This window comes from Haliotis asinina, chromosome 2 (genome assembly GCF_037392515.1).
Source record: "Haliotis asinina isolate JCU_RB_2024 chromosome 2, JCU_Hal_asi_v2, whole genome shotgun sequence".
In the NCBI taxonomy this organism is placed as follows: domain Eukaryota; kingdom Metazoa; phylum Mollusca; class Gastropoda; order Lepetellida; family Haliotidae; genus Haliotis; species Haliotis asinina.
Window position 1 is genome coordinate 87,421,256 of NC_090281.1, and position 25,111 is coordinate 87,446,366.

General features: G+C 42.2%; 1 protein-coding gene across 2 annotated transcripts in view; it reads right to left on the reverse strand.

Moving 5' to 3' along the window:
- Window positions 1-605: 605 nt before the first annotated feature.
- LOC137274528 (uncharacterized) overlaps window positions 606-25,111 on the reverse strand; it is a 35,899-nt gene continuing 11,393 nt past the window's right edge. Inside the window, exons 8-33 of one of the 2 annotated variants that reach the window (XM_067807767.1) lie at window positions 24,908-25,077; window positions 23,426-23,716; window positions 22,519-22,790; window positions 22,098-22,235; window positions 21,760-21,942; window positions 21,228-21,376; window positions 20,792-20,918; window positions 19,665-19,901; window positions 19,000-19,188; window positions 17,869-17,990; window positions 17,219-17,551; window positions 16,395-16,493; window positions 15,329-15,488; window positions 14,573-14,833; window positions 13,887-14,050; window positions 12,554-12,723; window positions 11,714-12,001; window positions 11,226-11,497; window positions 9,853-9,990; window positions 8,217-8,399; window positions 7,608-7,756; window positions 6,174-6,300; window positions 5,167-5,412; window positions 4,346-4,564; window positions 3,405-3,534; window positions 606-1,759 (exon numbers count right to left, since the gene is read on the reverse strand). In XM_067807767.1, the coding sequence (XP_067663868.1) occupies window positions 1,747-1,759; window positions 3,405-3,534; window positions 4,346-4,564; window positions 5,167-5,412; window positions 6,174-6,300; window positions 7,608-7,756; window positions 8,217-8,399; window positions 9,853-9,990; window positions 11,226-11,497; window positions 11,714-12,001; window positions 12,554-12,723; window positions 13,887-14,050; window positions 14,573-14,833; window positions 15,329-15,488; window positions 16,395-16,493; window positions 17,219-17,551; window positions 17,869-17,990; window positions 19,000-19,188; window positions 19,665-19,901; window positions 20,792-20,918; window positions 21,228-21,376; window positions 21,760-21,942; window positions 22,098-22,235; window positions 22,519-22,790; window positions 23,426-23,716; window positions 24,908-25,077 (4,830 nt within the window). In that variant the 3' untranslated portion in view covers window positions 606-1,746. Of the gene's footprint in view, window positions 1,779-3,404; window positions 3,535-4,345; window positions 4,565-5,166; window positions 5,413-6,173; window positions 6,301-7,607; window positions 7,757-8,216; window positions 8,400-9,852; window positions 9,991-11,225; window positions 11,498-11,713; window positions 12,002-12,553; window positions 12,724-13,886; window positions 14,051-14,572; window positions 14,834-15,328; window positions 15,489-16,394; window positions 16,494-17,218; window positions 17,552-17,868; window positions 17,991-18,999; window positions 19,189-19,664; window positions 19,902-20,791; window positions 20,919-21,227; window positions 21,377-21,759; window positions 21,943-22,097; window positions 22,236-22,518; window positions 22,791-23,425; window positions 23,717-24,907; window positions 25,078-25,111 lie in introns of both variants that reach the window. The other variant, XM_067807766.1, reaches the window with a different exon arrangement.

The following is a 25,111-nucleotide window of genomic DNA, read 5'->3' on the forward strand; positions in this document are numbered from 1 at the left end:
ATAATGTCTCAAGTAGTCGAAATGAGCACGACAGTTTGAACTTGAAAGTATGTGGATCTTAGCCGTGTCCAATATTTCTGTCGGTGTATCTCTAGACCACAAGCACATTCTTAGTTTATGTCTGAACATTCTATCCCATAAACTGAATAGTGTCTCAGTATGCTACAGAGGTTTGTGACTGTTTAAAACTACAATATCACGTAAAGTTCTGTATGATTTTAATTACCGAGGCTTCTAATCGACTCAGTTCAGTTTGCATGGGCCTGTCATTACATTCAGGTTACAAACATCACGCATCAATTTGCGTGGGCCTGTCATTACATTCAGATTACAAACGTCACGTATCAGTTTGCATGGGCCTGCCATTACATTCAGATTACAAACGCCATGCATCAGTTTGCATGGGCCTGTCATTACATTCAGATTACAAACGCCATGCACACTCATCTTACTGTATCGACATCAGCTTGCTACAAAGTATTTTGTGTCGCTTTGTACGCCAAGCGTTGTTCGTTGCCCACTTGAACACTGCGATCTGACTTGGTGATAAAGAGGTTGGCTCTCCACTTGATAGGACAAAAACATAATAACGCCAAACCAGTTCTTTTTGTGTGTTATCATTAAAACGATTGTGGAAAGAATGAAAAATATACGTTCAAAATAACTTTTTAATATCTGATTAAACACGCGAGTGTGTTATGTGTAATGGAGCAGTCGCCTCGTAATTCAAATATCATTCGCTCACATATGATGGTGACAATTTAACAGTGCGACATGACACACACATTCCAAATAATCATAGAGCAGGGGCAAATTTGACATTACAAGTGTTACGAGAGACACCTGTTTGCAACGTTTATTATGTCGCATGTTGAAGAACTATTACAAATACTGAATATTGAAATAACGAAAACAGAGTCAGGTTACATCCACTTTCACGAATTCATAGATCATATATGTAATTCCCACGGAGCAATATATATTAGCAAATGTCCTGTTTCAATATTCTTTAATAATGTGATATATGTTTGTGCTAATGGGTCTCTAAAACATCTGAGCTATACAATACTTGTGTATTGTATTTTACGCGCTGTAAACGGATTCCGACCGGTCAATGTTATCGACAAAATGAGTAAGTGAGTTTTAAGCCACTTTCAGAAATATTCCACCAGAAATGGGCGTTACACATAGTTCCCATGTTGGGAATGGAACCCGAGTCTTGGTCTTGACGAGCGAACACTTCAACCACTAGGCTACCCTGTTGTCCCTCATTGACAAGCAGTTATCAAGATGCTTTTCGTCTTCCAGTCCCATTAGGTGTATTACAATTCTTTCGCTAAACATGTTTTCTATACATACAGAAGTGGAGATAGTTAACAATAACTGGAACAAAACACACGCCTCCTCTGACAGGTTTCCTTAGTGCTAGGGTAACGTAAGTGTATATTTACATCCAAAGTATACGCAAAAAGCGAATATGTTGGTTAACATCCTTATGTAAGAATAGTTTCACTATTTCTACAAAATAACTTCCAAAAGTATTCGTGAACTCAAATCTTTTCCAATACACAATGATATAGTTGACACAGAGAAGTTCAACGGAACTCATTTCAAGAGAAGGATGGGAGAAAACAGAACTCATTCACCACCGTGACTTGAAGAGTGTGTGGAGACAGTATTCACAGCACATGAATTTCATTTCCGCTTGGTAACAAACGTTGGTCTTGCAATCAGTCTGACGTCAGATCAAGACATGGTTCTGTAAAGACAAAACACCACTAAAATAGCTTAATTGTGTGAGTGCTTTTAGCAATATTCCAGCAATATCACAGCGGGGGACACCAGAAAATGGGCCTCGCACATTCTACCCATATGGGGACTCGAAGCCGGAACGCTTTAACCACTATTCTACCCCACCGTCCCTCCAAAATAGCTTAAACCATGATGGTCGTATTGACAACTGGAAGTGCGCTCGGTTACGTCACAAATTGTTCATGTACAGAAAAGTAAATGGAACACTTGGCTGTCAATGAGCCAACTGTTACAGTGTTCCCAGAAATTATTGAGAAAATCTTTGTTTTTTTCTAATGATGCTAAGATTGGAAAAAGGGCTTTCACTATGCACAAAGCATACTAAATAAGGGAGACAAATCTTGAAGGCTTAGAAGGCAGCTCATTACGTCAAGAGTTATCTCCCTTGTCTGAGCAGACGGCTTCCTGTGTTGACATGGCAGAATTTACAGCAAGAGAGAAAAGAAAGCTCATTCTAGATGATTTTGAAAGGGGTGAGGCTGATGCTAAAGTGTTAGCTTGTAGACACGGTATTCCTCTGTCTACAGTATACAGAACTTTGAAGAATATTCAAACTGGAACCGGGATAGAGCAGAAAGCAGGGGCAGGTCGGCCTAGGAAATTCAGTGTTGTGGATCGCCGAAGACTTGGGCAGATTGTGAGTAGGGGCAAATTGAAAAGTGTTGAGAACATCAGAAATGAAATGATTAGCAGAGGAAGTCCTCAGGTATGCAATGAAACAGTTAGGCAGGAATTACAGAGACTTAATGGGGTGAAAAAACGTGGAATTCCCTCGCCGTTGATGAAAGATGCGCAAAAGGAAAAACGTTTAAACTGGTGTCGGGCTCATGAAAATCAAGATTGGGATAATGTTTTCTTTTCGGATGAAAGTTCTGTTTGGCTTTCCCCTAATTGTGTGAAAATTTGGACCAAAGATACTGTCAAACCTATCTACCAGCGACCAAAACATAGCCCGAAGTTTCACATGTGGGGTGGCATATCGGCTCGCGGAGTGACGCCATTGTGTGTTTTCACGAGAAACTTGACAAAAGAAAGATACGTTGACATTCTAAATGGTCACCTTCTTCCGACAGCACAAACATTGTATGAAGATGATTGGATTTTCCGGCATGATAATGACCCGAAACACACTGCGCGCTACACAAAACAGTGGTTGTCGGGCGAAAATGTTCAAGTTTTAGACTGGCCCAGTTACAGCCCAGACCTAAACCCAATTGAGAATGTGTGGGGAGTCATGAAGGACAGAATAAACCAAAAGGGACTGAGAAATATTGAAGATATGAAGGCCGAGGTGGTCCAATATTGGGATACCCTGTCACACGATTACCTACAAACTTTGATGGGTAGTGTGCCTAGGCGTATTCAGGCACGCATTGCTGAGCGAGGAGGTCTAACAAAGTACTAAAACAAGACTGAGACTGCAAAAGGATGATGTTTTAACATGTTTATGTAAGTAAAACGCCAGAAGCTAATAAACGTAATGAGTTACATGACGCAACATGATTCTCAATAATTTCTGGGAATACTATATGTTAAAGGGTAATGATGACGTTAATGATGCTTTGGTACATAAATACTGTTACAATGATTACCTCTCCTTTTTAAAAAGACCTTGTCGTTTATATTTCCGGCGCTCGCGCATGACAACTACTACGATGATTATGATGGCCACCACAGAACCGGTAACGATGATGCCGACAGTTGCCGCGACGTTATCTGGGCCTGGAAGAAATTGACAGTAATTGATTTACGTTTAATTGTACTTGACATGATGGTAAGGGTGATACTGAGTGTGAGTCCATACTCTGTTGTCATATTATGGCCTCCCCCCAGGAATGACAAATAATTTTGCACTAACAATTTGATATTGTTATCCCACGTCACCTAAACTTCCGCATATCTCAGTGTCCAGTTGCATTCTTTTGCACACAAGGAACCCATGTTTGTGTGCTGGAATCCTGGTCCGCCCCGATTATGTTCTTACTCAATCAGCGCCATACCTGAGCCCCAGCGCATCACCGATGTTATAAACGAGACCCGCACAACTTCGGGCTTTCCTTAAACACCTGCCTCACATTTCCCCCGCCACCTCCAGCCCCCGATAAACGCGTGACCGATATTGTGAGCGACAGTTCACTCCGACGGTGAACAATAAACGTCTCACACAGTCTCATCATTGTTTACTTGCCCTTGTTGGCAAACAGATCTGATCAGAATATTTGAAAGATATATATCTGATTGTCCATCCATTTTTTACAGTACTTTTGTTATGTATAGTTAAGGAACAAATAAACAAGTCAAATACGCTGCACTTTGTAAACGCCACGCTGAAGCTTACACTAAGACAGATAAACTGATAAAGGCCACAATGTGTGCACGTCATGAATTCGAACCCAAGACCATTATCTTGACGCTAAAACCCCTGATTCATCTGTGCACCAGGCAAGATAGGATGTGTTGTAATATGAGTTTAAATAAACAATTAATGTAATATTGAAAGGTGGCCTCCGACGTTTTGACCATTTATTGATACCTGTGTATTCCGCCTTCACGTCTTCCATTACAACACACTCTGCCGTCACGTCCGGCGTCCATCGGAGTTCGTTGTTACTGTTCATGGAACACTGGTAAGTTGTCTCCCCTTTCACTGTACCCTTGTTACGGCAGCCGGTGACGGTCACAGTGTTTCCAAATGTGTAGTTACGACTGGATTTTGTAGCAAAGGGCACGTTAAGTAGGCCGCAGGACTGTGCTGAAATAAAACCAGTATTTTGTGAAACAAATCAAACGAGGCGGTCAACTCTGTTCATCCTGTTTGTGACGAATGTAAGGAATGTATGAAGATTCAGTGGAACTCTTCATATGTTATAACTATTTATATGATAACTTCATCCATCTGACCATCAGTACCGTAACTCGAACGTCGAACAGAATCAATAATGACGTGGCAAGCAAGTGACGTCACATCAAACATTATGACGTTGTGAGCCTTCCGAGGTTATATGGACCGTTCCTTCTGATCGTTTGAACCAATGAGAATGTTTAAGGTATTTTAGATATATCATGGAGGTTAATCTATTTATTGTACTTGAATAGAGGGCGGTGGTGTTGCCTAAGGTTAAAGATTTCGCTCGCCCATCAATAAAGTGTGAAGCCCCTTTCTGGTGTTCCCCGGCGTAACGTTGCTAGAATATTGCTATATGCAGCGTAAAGCTAAACTCACTCACTCAACACAGCATACGTACTTTATATAACTGCAATGCTGCAATGATATTCCACTCAAATGAATCCCGCTGTGTACCTCCTGCTCAAACAGAATACCTTTTAACAGAATGGTGTATTCACGATACATACTAGGCTGCTGGAAGCTCTTAATGTCGGTAAACCATCCGGCAGCCTGTCTGGAAGCAGCTGCCACAACTGAGCTGCCTGTTACGACGAAGTCAAACCGACATTGAGCGTCGCTCCCACAAACCATGGCAAGTTTGGCCTCCGTGACACCTGTCCCCGCAGGTAACTGGGATGCATCGTAGATAGGGATGAAGTTCATGTCGGCGGCGTTTGGATGCTTGAACAGCGACTCACTTGGAGGCACGTTCCCTGAATGCACCAAACGAACATTAATGCAATGTATCAGTTGACACGGGTGAAAACACGTCAACAACAAACATGTATTTTTGCAATGTATCAGTTGACACGAGTGAATAAACCAACAGCAAACATGTATTCTTGGAATGTATCACCATGTAGACACGGGAGAATGACATTAACAAACATATACTGAGGGAAACAAATAAAGGATTACATGAAAGAACCACTGTTCCTTTATTTTTTCCAGTTTTCTTCACAAGTTTGGCTGCAGCTTGTGAAGAGTGAAGAAACCCTGACCAAAATAAAAGAACACTTATTTTTCATGTGATCCCTTATTTTCCCCCTCAGTATTATATTATATTCTTGCAATGCAACAGTAGATACTGGCTAAAGGAAATCAACAACAAACATACATTTTTGCATTCATCCCTAGACTTCCATGATCCTATTATCGTGAGTTCGAATCCTTATGTTTCCTTACTTTTGTATCATTTTTATTCAGCACCATTCCCGCCCTTGGGAGTTTCTGTTCACATTTCTGACATGTGAGAGTTCTGTCAAGCGTTTAGCACTGTCATGATTGATTTCGACGTTAGCGTTCCTCTGTGGTTACCACATTAGTTGTTCACAATAGAATGTTTCATTGAAGGACCAGAATATATGTCCACTCACTAGTGAGTGAGTTTAGTTTTACGCCGCACTCAGCAATATTCAATCTATCTGATGGCGGTCTGCGACTAATATCCGTACACACTAAGATGCCTACATACATGTTTTGCCAAATAATTGATAGACGTTCTCGTTCGAGTCCCCGATTTCAACGACACTTCCGTCCCTCGCGGTGAAGTCATCAGCCACCATGTCGGTCCAGGTGCCCATCAAACCAGAAGTCGTGTTCTATAAATTACAACATATATTGATTTACCCTTGTACTACACACGTGTACAGCGAGGTTACCTAACAATAATAGATTTTCAACTGTACCGGAACATGTATGTTGATATAACTCCAAAATTATTTCTATCCTGTCTCACGGGGTAATATGCAGGGCTAACTGCCACTTTTTCCTGGATGATAACTGTATGGTAATTTATGTATGGTTTGAGAAGATACACGTCGACCGATCTACACGTAAACCTTGAAAATCCACCGTAATAGGTTCTGCACAGCAGTATCTCATATACTGATGAGCAAAAGAAACGCCATTCTAATTTTTCGTCAAAGTTTGAAATAGAAGACATAAATGTGAAAACTCACTTTTATGAGATTTCAATTTTTCGAAACTTGCGTTTCTTTTGCTGTTCAGTAAAATTCAGACAGAATCACAGGATTCTGTTTTAGATATTTTGGGTGACCATTGAATTTTCTGCACCAAAAACGGTAAATGTCAAAGTTCTGAAACATAGTGACTGAAATGCAAACATGAACTTGCCGCCGGTTCCATACCTAAAACGATTCTGGTGAAATCGTGTTGACAAAGATAAACGTGGTTGAACAATGTGAATCCCTTCTCACAGAATTAACGCTAGACTTTAGTTTGTCTAGGTTTCGGATTTCCAAGGTTGGCGTAAAAAGTGACGTCATTGTTAAACTATTTGATAGAATGATACGTACCATCATGAATGAAAAAAAAACCCAAAACCAACATTTGAAAATTAACTAGTTTACACCTGACAATTTCATCTTTTGATTTTTGACATAATTACTTTAGAATCAAACGAGCATGTTGGATGCTAAATCTCTTTGGCACGTTGTCAGATTCTTGTTGTTTTATAACAGAAAAGGTACAATGGCTGCGTTGTGAAGCAAAAGGCTTGGAAACATCTCAAAGGTGTGCCATTGCAATACACTGCTCTTCCGCTTCGATTGCTCATGGAAGCCATCTTGTTTTGTATTTCAGGTTGTATTCCATGCGTTATGCTTCGAGTTTCGCCTAAAGAGGTCAAACACAGGTCCATCATTTTCGTCCCTGACCCCAGTCTAGTTCCCTGGGCCTGTTGCGCCTGTGCTAATGCTCCGACACTGTCAGCGCAGGCGCAACAGAGCCGGGGAACCATGCTGGACATTGTTGGAGTGTTAGCTAGAACGTTTTATCAAACCTCATCCACTATAAATCTCTGTCGTAGGGTTTATGTATTTTTTAATCACTCCCAATAACACATTTCATACATTAATGCAGTTCAACCAGTCAGTAAAGCTCCCACCTTGAGTCCTGGTGGCATGTTGACGATGACGTGAAGGAGTCTGTTTACCGCCGCTACCTGCACCCCTACTCCCGACTGCATGATGACGGTGAAATTGTCGTGGGTGTTGTTGTTTGGGTCGGTAGCAACGTTGATGACAGACACACCATCTGATAGCATGGTATAAATATCTTTCTTGATGTCGTCAATGCATATGATTGGTTTGTTTCTGTGCATGTAGTTTATGCCCAGCAATATGACAGTGCCTATCATCAGATCTGGACCAGACAGTATAGTGATTAAATTATAAGGAACGTATGCTCTGAACGGAAAAAACTTCATGCTGTTTTAGGATGAGTCAATCAATATCATGGCTCGGGAGGAGGGCCTCACACGTTATATTCGTGCGCGGAATCGAACCGGGACTTCGGCGTGACGAAAAAATGTTTACCTAACTGCCTTTGAAGTAGGGAGACATGCTAGTAGATAGAAGTAGCAGAGCATGTTGACTCAATGTCCGTTATCCCAGTCCTAAATCTCCATAAATAGATAATCACGACCTCTCCCAATGTTATATTTGCAGTTTTAGTCAGCCATATTTTGTCATTCCCCTGAAAGTTAATATATTACCGCTGAACTCTTGCTTAAAGATGTCCGAAGCATCAAACAGTTTCATTTCTCCATCTACAAAGACATCTAGACGCCTGTTACTGTTGAGACCGGGCGGAGCGAGACGTATCTCAATCCTGGGACCTGACACCCCCGACATGGCCACCGACGTCAACACTGTGGCATTGAAGAGGCTACCATCAGCTGAAACATACAATCATGTAATCTAATGCTAGCAAAAATCGTAAAGGTCACATGCAACGTAAAACAAAACTTTGCAGATTCTGGTACCTTTCGGTATGCACTTACCGAAACAAATCATAAAAAATGCCAATTCAACCTATAAATGTTGAAAAAAAAGCCCGCGAAATCGGAGTTCAAACGTTTCACTAAATTCCCCACAGCGCTGGGGGAAAACTGGTTTCAACAGCTGTGCTGCGCTGCGTCCATAACGCATGCGCAGTGAATAGGTTCGCGGAGCTTGAAACAGTATGCATGCCCAGCGTCTGAGGTCGTGAGCAGTAGTCTAATCTTGATTGTGTACACAAACAAGTAAATAATCTACTCGTTACGTAAAACAACTTGTTGATGGTGGTAAGCACTCTCTGTCACAGAGAAAGCTCAGTGTCTGGTTTATTCACACCTTTATGTCTGTCCGCCTGTCTGCTAAAGACAACATGCAATACACAGCTTCAATCATTGACCACGTGCAATTTGAACTTAACACCTATCAGACTATACGACATAAAGAAAATAAGTTGATTTATGCACCCGAGTCTGCCACATTATGTAATTAGGCAGGTGTTGATACACATGACATGTTTTTATGTCTGTCGGTTGCAAACGAACTACATTCATTTTTTTCGGATGACTGGATCTGACGGAAACTGGTGCAAACTCTTGTCAGTTTCAAGTCCTGCTTTGCACTTGGACGAATGACAGATTCCAGCCACGCAGCAGTTTACCATTTCTACTGACATGATTTTTGATTGGATCGAGCGCAAATTCAGAGAACATGTATTTTCAAAACCCAACATCTCTATATACATTCTTCATGGATAACGACTTCTTTTCGTGTATATGATTTTGCTTGACAACAGTATATGAATCCATACTGAAACGATGCATCAAGTACACAAAAAGAAGTTTTTATCCATAAAGAATCTTACTTTCTTGTGACTGGCTATGCTTCTAAAATGCCCTTCAAACAGATGATCTTTCTGTACACACAATGAGCCCTCAGCATATCAGCAAATGAAACAGCCAATCGGAAACCGTCGTTACACTTGAATGCATATCCACCCGCTATGACTGGGGTCGGTCTCCCGAGGGCTTCGTTTCGGGGGAAGTAAGCCCAAGTACAAAATATTGCACTTTTGAATCGCGATTGTACGCTTATAATTGTGTTTATTTGTTTTTTAAAATCAGCAATGTATATCATATTTCATGAATTAGTGATAAATGTGTTTTAATTATGTTTGATTTTTTGGTTGCATGTGACCTTTAACCAGGCTAAAGATCATCACCATCACCATCAGCAGAAGCAACACCACCACAATTGAAACAAATGTTGAAACATCCATATATATGCAAGGATGCCTTTAAGACATGTATATACGAAGCAAATATCTGAATTTTATCCAGAATTTCATCTTACCGTGGTCTTGCTCTCCGATGTCGAACTTCCCTTGAAGAGAAAACTGGTCCGACTTCACCAAGTAGTAGTCTCCCTTGCCACCAAAGTTGTACAGTTGACCATCAAATGTCATGATGTGGGGGTCGCCGTATGCAAATGCTGGAATTGAGCAATATCAAAACGTGTTCATGCTTAATAATCAGTAGGTACAGTCTTGTATTTCACCCCTTATGTTCGGTGTTGATATATCAAACAATAAACTACGTATAATGCACACAGTAAATGATAAACAAGGTTATGTATAGTCCTAGATTATTGTTGACAAAACTGACTACAAAATCGGAACTTAATATGTTTCGTACTTTGGACATTGGTGAATTCGTTTGCGTATCTTGCGACTACTTAACGTATACTGTTCTAGAATAATAAAGAAGAAAACGCACATTTTGGGCGAAAGTGTTATTCAAGTCAGAACAAAGATATGTTAGTTGGACTGGCCACACTTACAAGATTGTCACCCAGTGCCTTGTCTGATGACTCCATGTTACGAATTTGGTTTTCTTTAGTGCGTACGTCTGCCTCATTGAATCGGCTTCGGCAGATATTTAACACAATTCACTTGAACAGTCATAGAGCATACCGTCATGTCATCTGTTTTTCAGCGTTCGAAATACTCGCCGGCCCGGAGTCCCTGCGCCGGTTGATCTTGTATCGGGCTTTCAAGTATTTGCAGGCTCTTGTGGCCTTCGGTAAATTAACTGTCAGTTTTTCAACTGGAACCTTTCCCATTATTGTTTTCTTTAATGTCGTTTGGGAATCATTCATCAAGTTATGGTAACTTACAGTTTCACGTCCTGGTATTTCAGCGCTTTGCGCATGGGAATGTCAGCACCAATCTTTAACAAGTTAGAAATTCTCTGTGATTCATAGGCTTTGCTAATTGAATCTGTATAAACACTGTGAAACTGTGCACAGTGTACAGTCTATTTTATTGGTTTGACTGGAACAAAATGGGCCTGTACATTTCATTCAGGGGTAGATAGAATGGCCAACAGGCAAACTAAAGTATTGCAAGCACTAGGTTGTTACCATCCCCAGTGTTTACAACTTCCACCTTGCTTGAATCAGTAGGCCAGTAACGCCGAGACCACAATATGGTACCCCATCTGTTTATGAGGGAGGTACCCGCCTCAGGAGAGATACACCCTCTAGAGCAAAACATTGACCCTAAACAACAAAACGTTAGCCAAGGTGCCACTCTTATATTACATCCGTTAGGAGGGTGGAGGATGTAACAGAACCAGGTGTCTTACTGAACACCCTTACTGACTTTAAGGTGGGGTAACAACGCCTGTTTGTCCGATATGCAAATGAATCAAATGTGGTACTCTCACCAGCTTTAGGTGGGCGGTACCCGTTACAGTCCCGGGTAGCTCGCTGGTCCATGTAGTAATTACAGTGACTGTACTCCGTCCACAGACAACAATAGTAGAAGGTGACAACATCCTCTATCCAGTGGGACAATGATGGGACGTGTCCGGGTTTGTTGTAGGGTGCGGCTCCCCAGTCATGACTGCGGTCGGGGGTGCTGCCTTGGTAGGTGTCAGCGGCGTAGATGAGCAGCCCGTCTTTACCGTAGCAACACTGATTTCCTGCTCCTGTAGATCTAAAAAAAACACCCCCATGAATCATTATTTTTAGAAACTGACAGATCTTGATTCACTGGCTCAGACTTGATTGGCTAAATGGGGAAAAAGCCAACACTGTTTTGCCTTTTACGTCAAATGGAATTTCGCCGTCTAACCAAAATTGTAATTCCATTTAAGGAATTTATACTGATCTATAATTCCTGTAGCCGAATAGCAGCTCCCTGCATACGTACGACGGCTGGAGGGACCGGACGCAGTGAACAGCCTCCTTGTGGTAGAAGCAGTTGTCCGAGCTGTTGGAGAATATGTTGCACCCAGATTGAGATTGCCAGCGACCAAAGTCGGACAGTCCCTGGGAGAGGGTACATGGACAGTACAACAACTTGTCCATCCACGACATGTCCACCTTGTCTTTGTTGTACCACGAGGTACAAAGCTGAGGAGCCCATTTGGAGCCATGGAGCCTGCTCATGGCGCCATTCACGAACCATCCTAAAGGAGTTACCTCTGATTTCACTGCTCTGAAACAGATTACCAAAAAATGTTCTCATGATATTCTGCAGACTTGGTGTTTTTCTAATCTCTAAGTGTAACATTAGTATTCGGAACAGCATTTTCGCCTGCGTTCTTACCCAATAACAGACAATCTAGTGATCAACAGTATCAGCATTGTTCAATACGTATCAGCTAGGATACGGTGACGTGTCTACCAAGTCAGCGAACTTGACATCTGATCCCGTTAGTCGCCTCTTACGAAAAGCAAGGATTACTGAAGATCAGATCTAACCTGAATGTTCACTGTCAGTGACGTGTCAAATTTGTAAAAGTTTCCCATACCATTCTTCTACCATACCAACGTCTTTAAAGTCTGTGGGTGGTGATGCAGCCTAAAACGGCATAAAACTAAAGTTACTCACGTACACTCATGACAATCGTACTGGGGACTTGATACGTGTGACCCTGATAAGACAACTCAGAGGAAGAGTCGTACAGTCATACTTCTAACAATCTTTGGAAGAGTATGGTCGGTCATATCTCACAAGTAAAATGTCGACGCCAAGGTTTCCACTTACATCTTAGTGTTGGCCCGTGTGTGGAAATCCCTCTTCAGCTCCACCTCCACATAGCCGATCTCATACACTGCACAGTCTTCCGGCTGGCACTGGTGGTCAGAGGGTGTGAAGGTGAACTCGCCTGTGTTGGCTGCTTCGGGGGAGAGGATGCTGAGGGTCTTCCAGTTTATCTGGAGTGAAAGCGTTCAAGTGATATTGACGATTTACATATACTTGTACATTTTGGGGAAGAGGCACTTTTAACTATGCATCGTTGCTGGATACCGTGGTTTGTGCGTGTACCTTATGCGACGGGATGTAACAGTAGGAGCGCGTATGTACGCTACGCAGTTATTTCCCTCTATCTTGCTTCTAATCATACTACATTCTTTTTAAATATAATTTTGGTATGCTGTTATATTTTGAGATAATGCTGATACCCTCTGGTAACATATTTCATATTAATATTTATCCAGTGTGAACTGACTATGTAAAAATATCCTGTTAGAATAAAAAGAAATATATTTATAAAATCATTGATGAATCAAGCATTATGTCTTTTTAATTTCCTGAGTTTTCTAGAAGTTAATCGATGTGTCAAATCTTACATATCGCCTCGAAAATTGATTTTCCTGATTTATTTCACATCAATACTGAAATATCTTGACATATAATACAAACGGTGCCACAAGGAGCGCCACTTGTCAAACAAATGCTGGGGTGACCTGCTATTTGTATTTCATAATTAGATTTGGGACACATTTTTCTACGAAATGATATCAAATTTAGCAATGTTTTGAATGTTGTATGGCTCCGTATCTCGTAATACTAAAATAACCACTTACCCGTGCAGATCTGGGTTAGAACTGGCCATCAATAGACAATGCTTGTCGAGCGAGGCGACCATCACCGCCATATAGCTAGAATATTGCTGAGTGTGGCGCTAAACAACAACCAAACCACACCAAAACAAAAACCAGTTACATGTCCTTGACTTGCGATGTTTGTAACGGACGGGGATATCTTACAGTAGTTAAAGAACATGCTAATTGCTTTGACACGGAGATAACACGACTGTCATGACTGAACTGTGGGGTCCAGAGTAGATTCCTTACATTCTGCCGTTTTATAGCTTGATTGTTGAGCAGGGCGTTAAACAGAAAACAAATTGTATATACCTTACAATGACAATGACAAATATCAATAAACTCATCTGAAAAAATGGACCAGTGAAGTTAACTAACCAAACATTTAGTTGCACAAGATCATAATATTCATATAGGGATCAGGAACAAAGATCTAATCGATCGGTCAAGTGATTCTAATTATGTCCCGTTTCCTGTAGCTTCCTCACCTGATCTCCATCCTCCCTGTAGCCAACCACTCGGATCTCCACGAGCACTCCCTCCTCTTTTGACAAAGCAATCGGATCCCATCTCAGAGTGAGGCTCGGCGGATTGACCTCTCTCCAGGGGTTACTTCCGTCCGGAGCAACCAGCTCCAGTCTTTTCAACACAACTGAAAATTCATTTAACAAACTGTTATGTTAAAGTATAACATTAAAAGACAGGGCATTCTTGTGCTGGGGCGGATCCAAGATTTGGATAAGGACTGGAGTAACTGGGTGGGGTGATGGCGAAGGGGAGAGATGCATAAACATAGGTCCACAGGTTAGGTACGTATGACGTAAATCATTGTATATGAGGTCTCTATAAACCTCCGTGAATCATTGTATATGGGGTCTCTATAAACCTCCGTGAATCATTGTATATGGGGTCTCTATAAACCTCCGTGAATCATTGTATATGGGGTCTCTATAAACCTCCGTGAATCATTGTATTTGGGGGACAACATGAATGATCTTACAACACGTTTATTGAAAATAGTCACAGAGTTTAATCGCCCCATCCACTATTTCGTCTGCATTTATGAAAGCACATCAACGTGAGGTGCCTGTACAAAACACAAAGCCCAGAAACTCACGGGGCATTTCTCATGTCATAGCGGTAGCTGTGAAGTCCAGCTTATTGTACCACTCACCAATATAGATATCTGCACTCCCAATGTAATTATTCCCGCCATCTATCGACACCGATACAGGGACAAAGCCTGTTCCTGCAAGTCTTGGAACTGGACATCTTAACCTCATGGAGTTAAACCTGAACCCTTCGGAAGTTTCTGAAGTCTCGCCACTCCCGAACCGACACATGACGGACACGTTAATATCGTCCAGACAAGGACCGGAAATGTCCAGAAGTTCCCCTCCGAACATTCCAGCTACCTTTGGAAGAATCTGCAGATCTATAAGGTTTCAAAGCAAATATAACCATATGATACGGATAAAAGTATCCACAATATACTCAACTATAGATCTAAGTATCTAGTATATGGACAGCGACTCTGCTTGTCTCAAGAGGCGACTAACGGGATCGGGTGGTCAGATTCTCCGACTTGGTTGACACATGTGATCGGTTCCCAGATCGATGCTCATGCTGTTGATCACTGGATTGCCTGGCCCAGACTCGACTATCACAGACCGCCACCATTTAGCTGGAATATTGCTGAGTGCACCGTAAAACTAAACTCACTCTCTGCTATATGGACATGTAAATAATGTATGCATAATAGATACCGATATCCTGTTCAAGTGAGTTAGCAGTGCTATCAATTTAAATGAATTGGGTGCCATGGGATATGAGGCCAGTAATTCTAAACTATTTATGGCTTCCGTTATGTTCTATCCTACGTGCAAAGGTATACGCTGAATTGAAGTAATGAAAATCACAAGTGGTTTACCTCTGTGCCTTGAGCAACCACCGATCTCAAGTGTATCTTTGGATATCCGGTATATGAACCTCCCAATGACGTCACTTCCCCTTGTGTTGGGAAGGTCACCAAAACTACACCCGGTGCACACGTCAGTCCATCCCAAGCCGTGACCTTGATTTATACCAGCCTGGAATGACATAAAATAGTTGAAGTCTTCAACAAAACTAAACTAAACAAAATAGACACCTTGTCATTGCCATTTCTGATCGGGTTGTCAGAGCCACAACCGTGTTTTTAAGTGGTAAGCGTATTTGCTTGATTTCTTGGTTTCCTCTGACGAATTGTATTGCAACTAAACTGATTTGAAGGTTGTGTGAAACTCGCTCTCACTAATCTCTCTTCAAACGAATTCCTTTCAAAGCTACATGGCACCAGCTCTCACTAATTCCTCATGGCAAAAGGAGGCATGGCACCCGAGGAGGCATGAACATCCTTGTTCATCCTTGTTCATGCTATCAATCAATGGGTCTCTAACACTTCTACCCTCAACACCGTTTTTTACGAACAGGCATGCAGTAAACAATGGTTGCAACGAACTCAATGGAACCATCATTTTAAGTACATTTTAGCCCAAGACGGTGCTTTAATTATCCACTCGTTCCCTATCACGTGCCAATCAGGAAGCTCACAGTGACACAGGTGTTGCAGTTATGACGTGAACACTTGTACGAACGGCTACATTCACACTGAAAACACTTAAAGAGTGAGTGAGTTTAGTTTAATGCCGCTTTCACTCTTTTACTTTTATTTCACCTGGGGACACCAGAAATGGGCTTCACAAGTTGTACCCATTTAGGGAACAGAACACGTCTTAGTAACATATCAAGGATAGCCGATGGCCAGACATTAGGGTCAGTTAGGATATTACTGTTATTTGTTACCTGACCCGTGGTCTTGAATAATAACATGCATGTATAGCAAGGGTTTACTCATATTTTGCCATTATCAAATTGTGTTTGGCCTCCATTAGTTCAGGAGGCGTGTAACGTAGCGTATCTAACCGCAACAGATGCGTGATTGATATGCAAATTACTTGGTAGAATTGCTGGACAGGGATATTCATAGAGAGGTAGTTGAAGACCACGAATGTGTGCATCTCGCAGGCAACGAGGACCATTTGAAATGTGGCGGTCTGAAACAGATGTTGACACAACTGTCATCAGTTACGTATCTAAATAGTTATGTATGAAAAAATACTACTATGACCAATACTTCTAATGATAGTACTTCTTTTACCTCTTCTACTACTGCCACTAGTGCAAATACTAGTCCTTCTAGTACTACTGCCACTGCTGCTACTACTACCTCTACAATTACTCGGAGTACTAAGTACCAGTACTGTAGCTGCTCTCACTACTATTACTGTTGTTGGTACGACTACTGCTAATACTACTTCTACTACTACTACTTCTGCTACTATTACTACTGCTACAACAACTACTGCTGCTATGGCTGCTGTTTCTGGTACTACTACTTCCACTACTACTGCTAGAACGACAAGAACTACTGCTACTGCTAAAACGACAAGAACTACTGCTGCTACGGCTACTGCTACTACTACTACTTCCACTACTACTCTTACAACGACCAGAACTACTGCTACTGCTGCTACAGCTATAACTACTACTACTACTACTACTACTACTATTACTACTACTGCTGCTGCTGCTATTGCCCTAGCTTTCTTGTTCTAGTAAGTCCAACTTCCCTTCCTGACGACTACCTCTCCACGCACTTCAACAACAACCACGACACCTACCATTACGACTACTGCTTCTCTCGATCACAGATCCTATAGCTGACAATAATAATGCCACTGATGACCACGACTCACGCCAATGACCACTCATTCTCTACCTTGCAGGTGTTAGTTGCCTTGCACCCCAGCTGACCACCGTCCACAACGTCATACCACGTGACAACCAGCGCCACCACAGGTTCAAAGGGTTCCCAGCCAATCGTGGCATCCAGCATGTACTTTTGAAGCTCCTTGAGGAAGGCACCGCTCGTATTGTTGAGCGCTAATCTGTAATACACCTTTCCTTCGTCTTCGTTTGTGATATTTCTCCCAGAGAAATGGAACGGTGCAGCAAATGGTAAATCCGTACTCGGATCACGTGAACTGTCATTGTAATAGGTCTTCTCATATCGGACCATTGAATCAAATCCCACAATCCCATCTTTATTCACCTGAAACAATAAATTGCGTGAAATTGTATGAAATACTTGTTTTATGCTTAGCTCCACCACTAGCTCTACAAAAGCGGCGTGTTAATAACAGTACATGGACCAAGAGTCTAATGGTTGATATAGCAAGCATCGGTAAATGTCTTCGGGAGAAAAGGACCATGTCTTTAAAGATTCTGATAACCCATTTCATTCAGGGTATGTGACAACCAGCAGTGGTGGGCTGAAATGCCTTCGTCGCATTCCGAATATACTGAACACATATTTGAATCCTCAAAATATTTGTTTTCAAGATTAGAGACTGTACACAATGTACTCACGAAGACGGTGTCGTACTTTCTGCCGAAGACGTTGATGTCGTACCCTAGGTATATTGGAAGGTTGGTGTCTGTCTGCAGGGTCATGTCTCCTGTCTTCCGACCGAAAGGGTAGAGGCTTCCAGCTACATACACAGAAAAAATCCGGTACAACAGACACAATGCCATACACTGTGACACTTCGTTAACAAGGACCTTGCTAAAACAGATTCCTCTCGTTTGATGACCTTGTGAGGAACGTTTGTAATTATCAATGGCAACTTTTGTCATTCGTAACAAGAGTAATATGCACAATAGTAACACACACTTTGAACAGTGTAGTCTGATTAACGCCCATGACAATTGATTTCGTGAGAAACTAGGATCCTGTTCAAGTCGCTGGACGTGTTTTTAGCCTGCATAGTTCGATCATGTATCGAGATCGACGTAACCTATTCCTAACTGACGATCTGAGTATTACCTAAACCTATCTGTATATGAAACATGTTCTCGCATTACCGTTACCTAGTGACAGTTACCCATCCCGTAACAGCACCATACGTTATTCTAGCTACAATGCTGCACATACTCTCAACAGGAACTAATTAATATAGGTATGTTTCAATGTGATTACTTTTCACATGGATGGAGGTAGTGGATAAGTCAAGTGGTATAGGCGTTGGCTAATCACGCGATCAGGGTTCGTTTCCCAACATGGGCACAATGTGTGAAGCCCATTTCTGGTGTCTTCCGCCGTGACATTGCTTGAATAATGCTAAATGCTGCGTGGAACCATACTCACTCACATGGATGTCCAGTCATCCAAGGCAGTGCGATTCGCTTTGCAGAGTTGTGTCCCTTTGACCAGTCAGAAATATACGGTCGCTCGCCTGATTATATAGCCAGGGTTGTCAACACCCCACCCGTGGACATATATGCATCATGTGTGACACCTGAGACTTTCCTCCCACATCAGGCAGGCATATGCTGATATAACTGGAATGCTGCCAAAGTGGTGGTAAGACCTAAGCACTCATTCCTCAAATCACACATTTCCCACTGTATACAGAGGGCCGAATGCTCTGTTTCATAGTGTATATTTGTGTAGTATTCATAACGGTATGTCTGCGCTGACGATGACAGAGTTGTACTTACTGCTGCACTCGGCTGTGATGTCAGGACTCCACACCAGTCCTCCAGTATCATTCCTGGTACACATGTAGGTCGTCTCGCCGCGGAGGAGGCCCATGTTGCGGCAGCCGGTGATGGTGACGGTGCTGTTGAGGTTGTAGTTGTAGTTGTCTTTTAACGAGTACGGCACATCTAGCAGACCGCAAGTCTCACCTGAATAAATGAGTGCAGTGAATAACAGACTTAAGAATACGTACGTCATTATTAATGAACAACAGTGATGATGACAATCTGCGTTGACATTCTATAATAATAACATGACTTAACATTGTTATTATAAAATATAAATGAGCACATTTACAATATACATGTATATGAAACAGCGTTATTTACACACTCATTTTTAACAATTCCTTTGTAATGAATGTTTTTGGCGCTATTACAGCATGACGGCGGGGGACACCGGAAATGAGCTTCACACATTGTGTCATGTAGGGAATGAAACTCAGGTTTTCGACGAGCTAACGCTTTATCATTGCGCTACCCCACCGCCCCATATTGCTAAAGAAAGAGAAGAGATCCAATTGTGCTCAAACTGTGAATTCTTCAGCTACTGACACATGTATTTAAAGTAATCGGATTCAATAATTGTTATATTTATTACATGTTAAAATATTAAAAGTGTTTACTGGTTTGTTGGAAACGTTTGAGCTCAGTGAACCAGCCAGAGGCAATCTTGGATGCGTTCGCAATGTTCACGTTTCTGGTGACAGTGTAGTCAAAGCGACACTGTGCATTTGCCCCACATGTAGCGTTGAGGTCTGGTTCCGCAATATTTGAGCCCTGGGGAGCTTCGAAAACTGGGACGAACTGCATGTCCGCCATGTTGTGGTATGAGAACAAGGACTCGTTTACTGGCACATCCCCTTAAACAGAAATATACACCGTGAACTGTTTGAAGATAAAGTACGTCTTCATCTATAGTCGTTACCACTTATTGCACTGTATGATTTGGCTGATCGTGAATAATCTATGACGATGTTATTTTTGATCATCCCATCAACAACTGGTTTGTCTGGCACACATTTTGAAAGCTATAAGAAGGGTCAGATAGGTCGTAAAACAACATTCACCCGATCTTAGTGTTTTGTTTCTCAAACTCGTTCGCAACAATGCGCTAGCGATAATCAGATTTGCATGTTTTGTTGTTGTATAAGGCTCAATATTACTTCTATATGTAAAATAATCGAGTCAGGACCAGAAAATCCAGTGATCAACTGCGTATCTATTTACGCAAACAGGATTCGATAACACGCGTTTACATGTCAGTAGGCCTGATAATTCGACCTCATTAGTCGCTTCTAACGACCGTCGTGGTTTGCTAATGACCGATTCATCACGACTGGTTGATTCGTTGTTTAACGCTTCAATATTCAAACTATATGGCTGTTAGTCTGGTCCAGTGATCAGCAGCGTCATTCTATCTACACAGTTGGGATATGATCACATGTGTCAACCAAGTCAGCTAAAGCATGATCATCCGATCCCATTAGTCGTCTCTCACGACAAGCATGCGTTGCTAAAGAGGAATTCTAATCCAGATCCTCACGGATAATCGCGTCTGAACATGAGGATCAGCCAGATGATACGTGCATCATAGACAACGGTCAAAGAAGTTCAACATTAATTGCAAGCATTGTCCTTTTCCCGTCAAATATTTTTTCCTAAATATTTGATTCTATCTAGGTGGAGGTAAGACCAAGTTACTAAAATCGTTACATCCGAAGTAATTAGTGACTGACTGACTGATACGTACATGTTCTTCCGAATTCCTGGTAAATGTCCACCGCTGATGATGTAGCATTGATGACGTCTCCGTTTTGGGCTGTGAAGTCATCATACATATCTCCATTCCACGTCCCCATCAGGCCTGACGTCATGGTCTGTTGAGTGAGTGAGTAAATGTGGTGTGTATGCTTTTGTTGTGCAACTTAAAGTACATTTGTATGACTAAGATTTAGACAGCTTATGGTTACAAATGGCAATGGTCACCATACATAAACTGTTGGCTTCAAAGATAGATTATAAGAGGGGAATCGAACACTGGCCTTCGGAGCTACTAGCAACCATTTTTACCACTGGACTATCCGTCTACACCACTCAGTGCACAACGTAAGCCCGTGAGGCGCAGGGATGCTGTAAATGATGCAGGTGTATGTCTTACAATCTCCAGAAATCAGATTCATGGTTACCTTGAAGTTGGGCGGCATGTTGACGATGACGTGAAGGAGTCTGTTTGACGCCGCCACCTGCACCCCTACTCCCGACTGCATGATGACGGTGAAGTTGTCGTGTGCGTTGTTGTTTGGGTCGGTAGCAACGTTGATGACAGACACTCCGCCTATAGTTTTGCAGCAATACTGTTCTCATTTTTTTATTTTCAGGACTTATTGTGGTATTTACGGCGTTTTCGAAATGGTAACAAGACACAAACGTTGTAGGAATAAAGTACAAGAAATGGTTGACACAGCACAAATGTGGCTTAGACCATTTAAAGCCGCTACTTAAAGGCCCACACCCCACTTCTTGAAAAATAAAGGAAGTGACTAAATGCATTTCCTTTAAAAGATCGATCAGCCCCCAGGGAAGCATTCAGTTAAAAACTTCGCATCATGAATCAATGCAAACGTTGCTTTAAATGCATCCTCCACTCCCTGAACATTATTCAATCAACCCCATAGGCCGATAGGTCTATCTGAATAGATCTGACTGAATAATTATTACCGCTGAACTCTTGCTTAAAAATGGCCGAAGCATCAAACAGCTTCATTTGTCCATCCACAAAGACATCGAGACGCCTGTCACTGTTGAGCCCGGGGGTAGCGAGACGTATCTCAACCCTGGGACCTGACAACCCCGACATGGCCACTGACGTCAATACGGTGGCGTTAACGCTGTTGCCGTCAGCTGAAACATACGAACATATACTACATCATCGATATTTTTAATTCAGTGACCTATATTTGTACATTGCTGTATGTAACAGTGACCTGGATGACATGTACATATAGCTTATTAAATATTACATATTAGACGTAAACATCTCCCCGAATTCATCTTACCGTGGTCTTGCTGTCCTATGTCGAACTTCCCTTGAAGATAAAACTGGTCCAACTTCACCAGGTAGTAGTCTCCCTTGCCTCCAAAGTTGTACAGTTGACCGTCAAATGTCATGATGTGGGGGTCGCCGTAAGCCATTGCTGTCGGGGGAAGCACACAAATTCAGAAAACACTGAGAATATTCGGTAGAGACTTCACTCCATTTATCAAAGTCTAGTACGTAACATATTCAATCCGACTCAAACATCGTCTTCTTTAGGAAGAACGTACTTCTTACAATAAGTATTGTTACACTCACCTGCTTGATGATGCGGTACCCGTTACAACACCGGGTGGTTCCATATGCACTGTGACACTCACCCGCTTAAGAACGGCGGTACCCTTTTCAACACCGGGTACCTAAATATGCATTGTTACACTCACCTGCTTGAGGAGGGCGGTAGCCGTTACAGTCGCGAGTAGGCCGCCTTGCCATGTAGTCGTCGCAGTTACTGTTGTCTGTCCACAAGCAGCAGTAGTAGAAGGTGACTACGTCATGTATCCAGTGGGAGAAATACGGCACAAAGTCGGGCTTGTTGTAGGGGGCGGCACCCCAGTCGTGACTGCGGTCGGGGGTGCTGCCTTGGTAGGTGTCGGCGGCGTACTTCAGCACGCCATCACTGCCATAGCAACATTGGTTGCCCGCTCCTGTAGATCTGAAAGAAAGGACCACGACTTGACTAATACTACCATAGAAGTATAATTCTTTTACTAATGAACAGCATTCAGTCCAGAATGTTCTCCATTTGAACACATCTGTGACACAATGGAGACGTCAAAGAATGAATGGGGTTGAAGTGGGGTAACTTCGTAGTACAATCGTTCGTTCGTCACGCCGAAGACCCAGGTTCTATGCCCCACAGGGGTATAATGAGTGAAACCCATTTGTGGTGTACTGTAATTTTAGCTGTCGTCACAGGAATGTCTCTCGCCGAATACCAGGCTGAGGCAGCTGTTTGTCCTTGATAGTTTTAGTTGCTGATACATTAGCAATAAAGTTCTTTATCCAATTACACACTGTTTGAAATGGAGAGATTTAGTTGTTGATACTTACGTTGGAAGGAATGCTCTTCATCTGGTAACACACTGAAGGATGTATTTAATCTGATAGATTTAGTTGATGATACTCACATTGGTAGGAATTCTCAATGAGCTTCATCCAGTAACACACTGAAGCTGGTAGTTTTCCTTGATGGATTTAGTCATTGATACTTACTTTGGCACGAGCGCTCTTCGTCTAGTAACACTCCGAAGCATCTATTTTCTCACGATAGTTTCAGTTGATACTTACGTTGGCAGGAATGACCTCACACAGTGGACAGCCCCTTTGTGATAGAAACAGTTGCTGTTGCTGGATGACCATATGTTACAGCCGAGGTCGGCCTGCCATCGGCCGAAGTCAGCCAGGGCTTGGCCAAGATTGCACGGACAATACAAGAGTTTGTTCATCCAGGCCGACTCCACCTTGTCCCTGTCTGACCACCGTGTACAGAGCTGCTGTGGCCAGTTGGATCCGTACTGCGTGGTCATTTCATTCTTGACGAACCAGCCAAGTGTGACAGCATCATCAGGTGACATTGCTCTGAAACGGAAGTGGCAATTTCACAGCTTTGTGGCATAGTTGTTTAATTTCACACTCAGAGTTGTGACTAAAGCGTCCGCCCACACGGGCACAAAGTGTGAAGCTAATTTCTGGTGACCCCTGCCGTGATATTGCTGGAAATTTGCTTAAACCTCACTCACTCCCTCTGCATTATACAACTGTATGCGGGGCGGCCGGTGAAAAAATCGAGTCTCCTTACAAAACAATACAGCGATCGATACAATGAGCAACCATCCATTTGGTAGCCACGACCGGCACGTGTTGCTGAGAATAAAATCTGACCAACGGTTGGTCATAGCAATGGCGTCGAAAATCATATACTTGATACTTTTACGTACTTACATACTTCTACATACTTCCCCAAATAGCTAACTAGGTAAGGTGGGTTTATTGTGCAACGTCGCTTGAGCAGTATTCCAGCTATATGGTCAGTAAATAATCGAGTCCAGTGAACACCTGCATGAACGTGGATGTACGCAATATACTGATACAATGACAGGTGTGCACCAAGTCAAATAACCTGAACACCCGATCCATTAAGTCGCGTCTTGCATCAAGCATGGGTTGCTGAAGACCGAATTAGGTAATGCCACTCATTAGCAATGAAGTTGCAGTAAATCTATTAGATGGAAGACAAAGAAATGTTTTCACAAAAACTAATAAATTTTGTATTCGTAGGCATCCGGTGCCCAAATAGTCTAGTGACAATTTTATGAAATGCATATACAAACCATTCGTTTAGCAGTGGCAAATGTTACAAAAACATGTTAAAATGTCAATAATATGTCTTTGTTCAAGCAATCTTCATGGTTATTTTCAATGATTGTTTTTGCTAACGGCCCGTGGTCTCATAACAGAAATACTGCAGGCAACAAAAACCCATTTTCATTCAAAACATTTGAATGACGAGTGTTACATGTAAAGTAGGAAATGGTTACGCTATCAGGAAGCCATGGTGTCAGCAATGAATACAGGCTATCCGTTCATGTAATAATCACAGCTTTTTTCGCCATTTGCCCAAATGGAGTGTATCTCGGTTGATCATCGGGCGGTATTTGTTATCCTGCCATTTCAGGTTTATATTACGTTAGTAAGATACATATTCCTGCACCGTTACTATTACCTCTCACTCTTTACTGGAATGAAGTATGTACAAAGGACAAGACTTACACTCTTGACGTGGCCTGGGCGTGGTAAGGTTTCTGCAGCTGTACCTCGATGACGGCCACCTCGAACAGCTCGCAGTCAGTTGTTTGACACTGATGGTCAGCTGTGCGGAAGCTGTAGTTTCCGGTGTTGTTTACAGAGGATGCAATGGCCGTCAAAGTCTTCCAGATGAGCTGAGGTGAAAAGTGTGCAGTTTGCATGAAATAC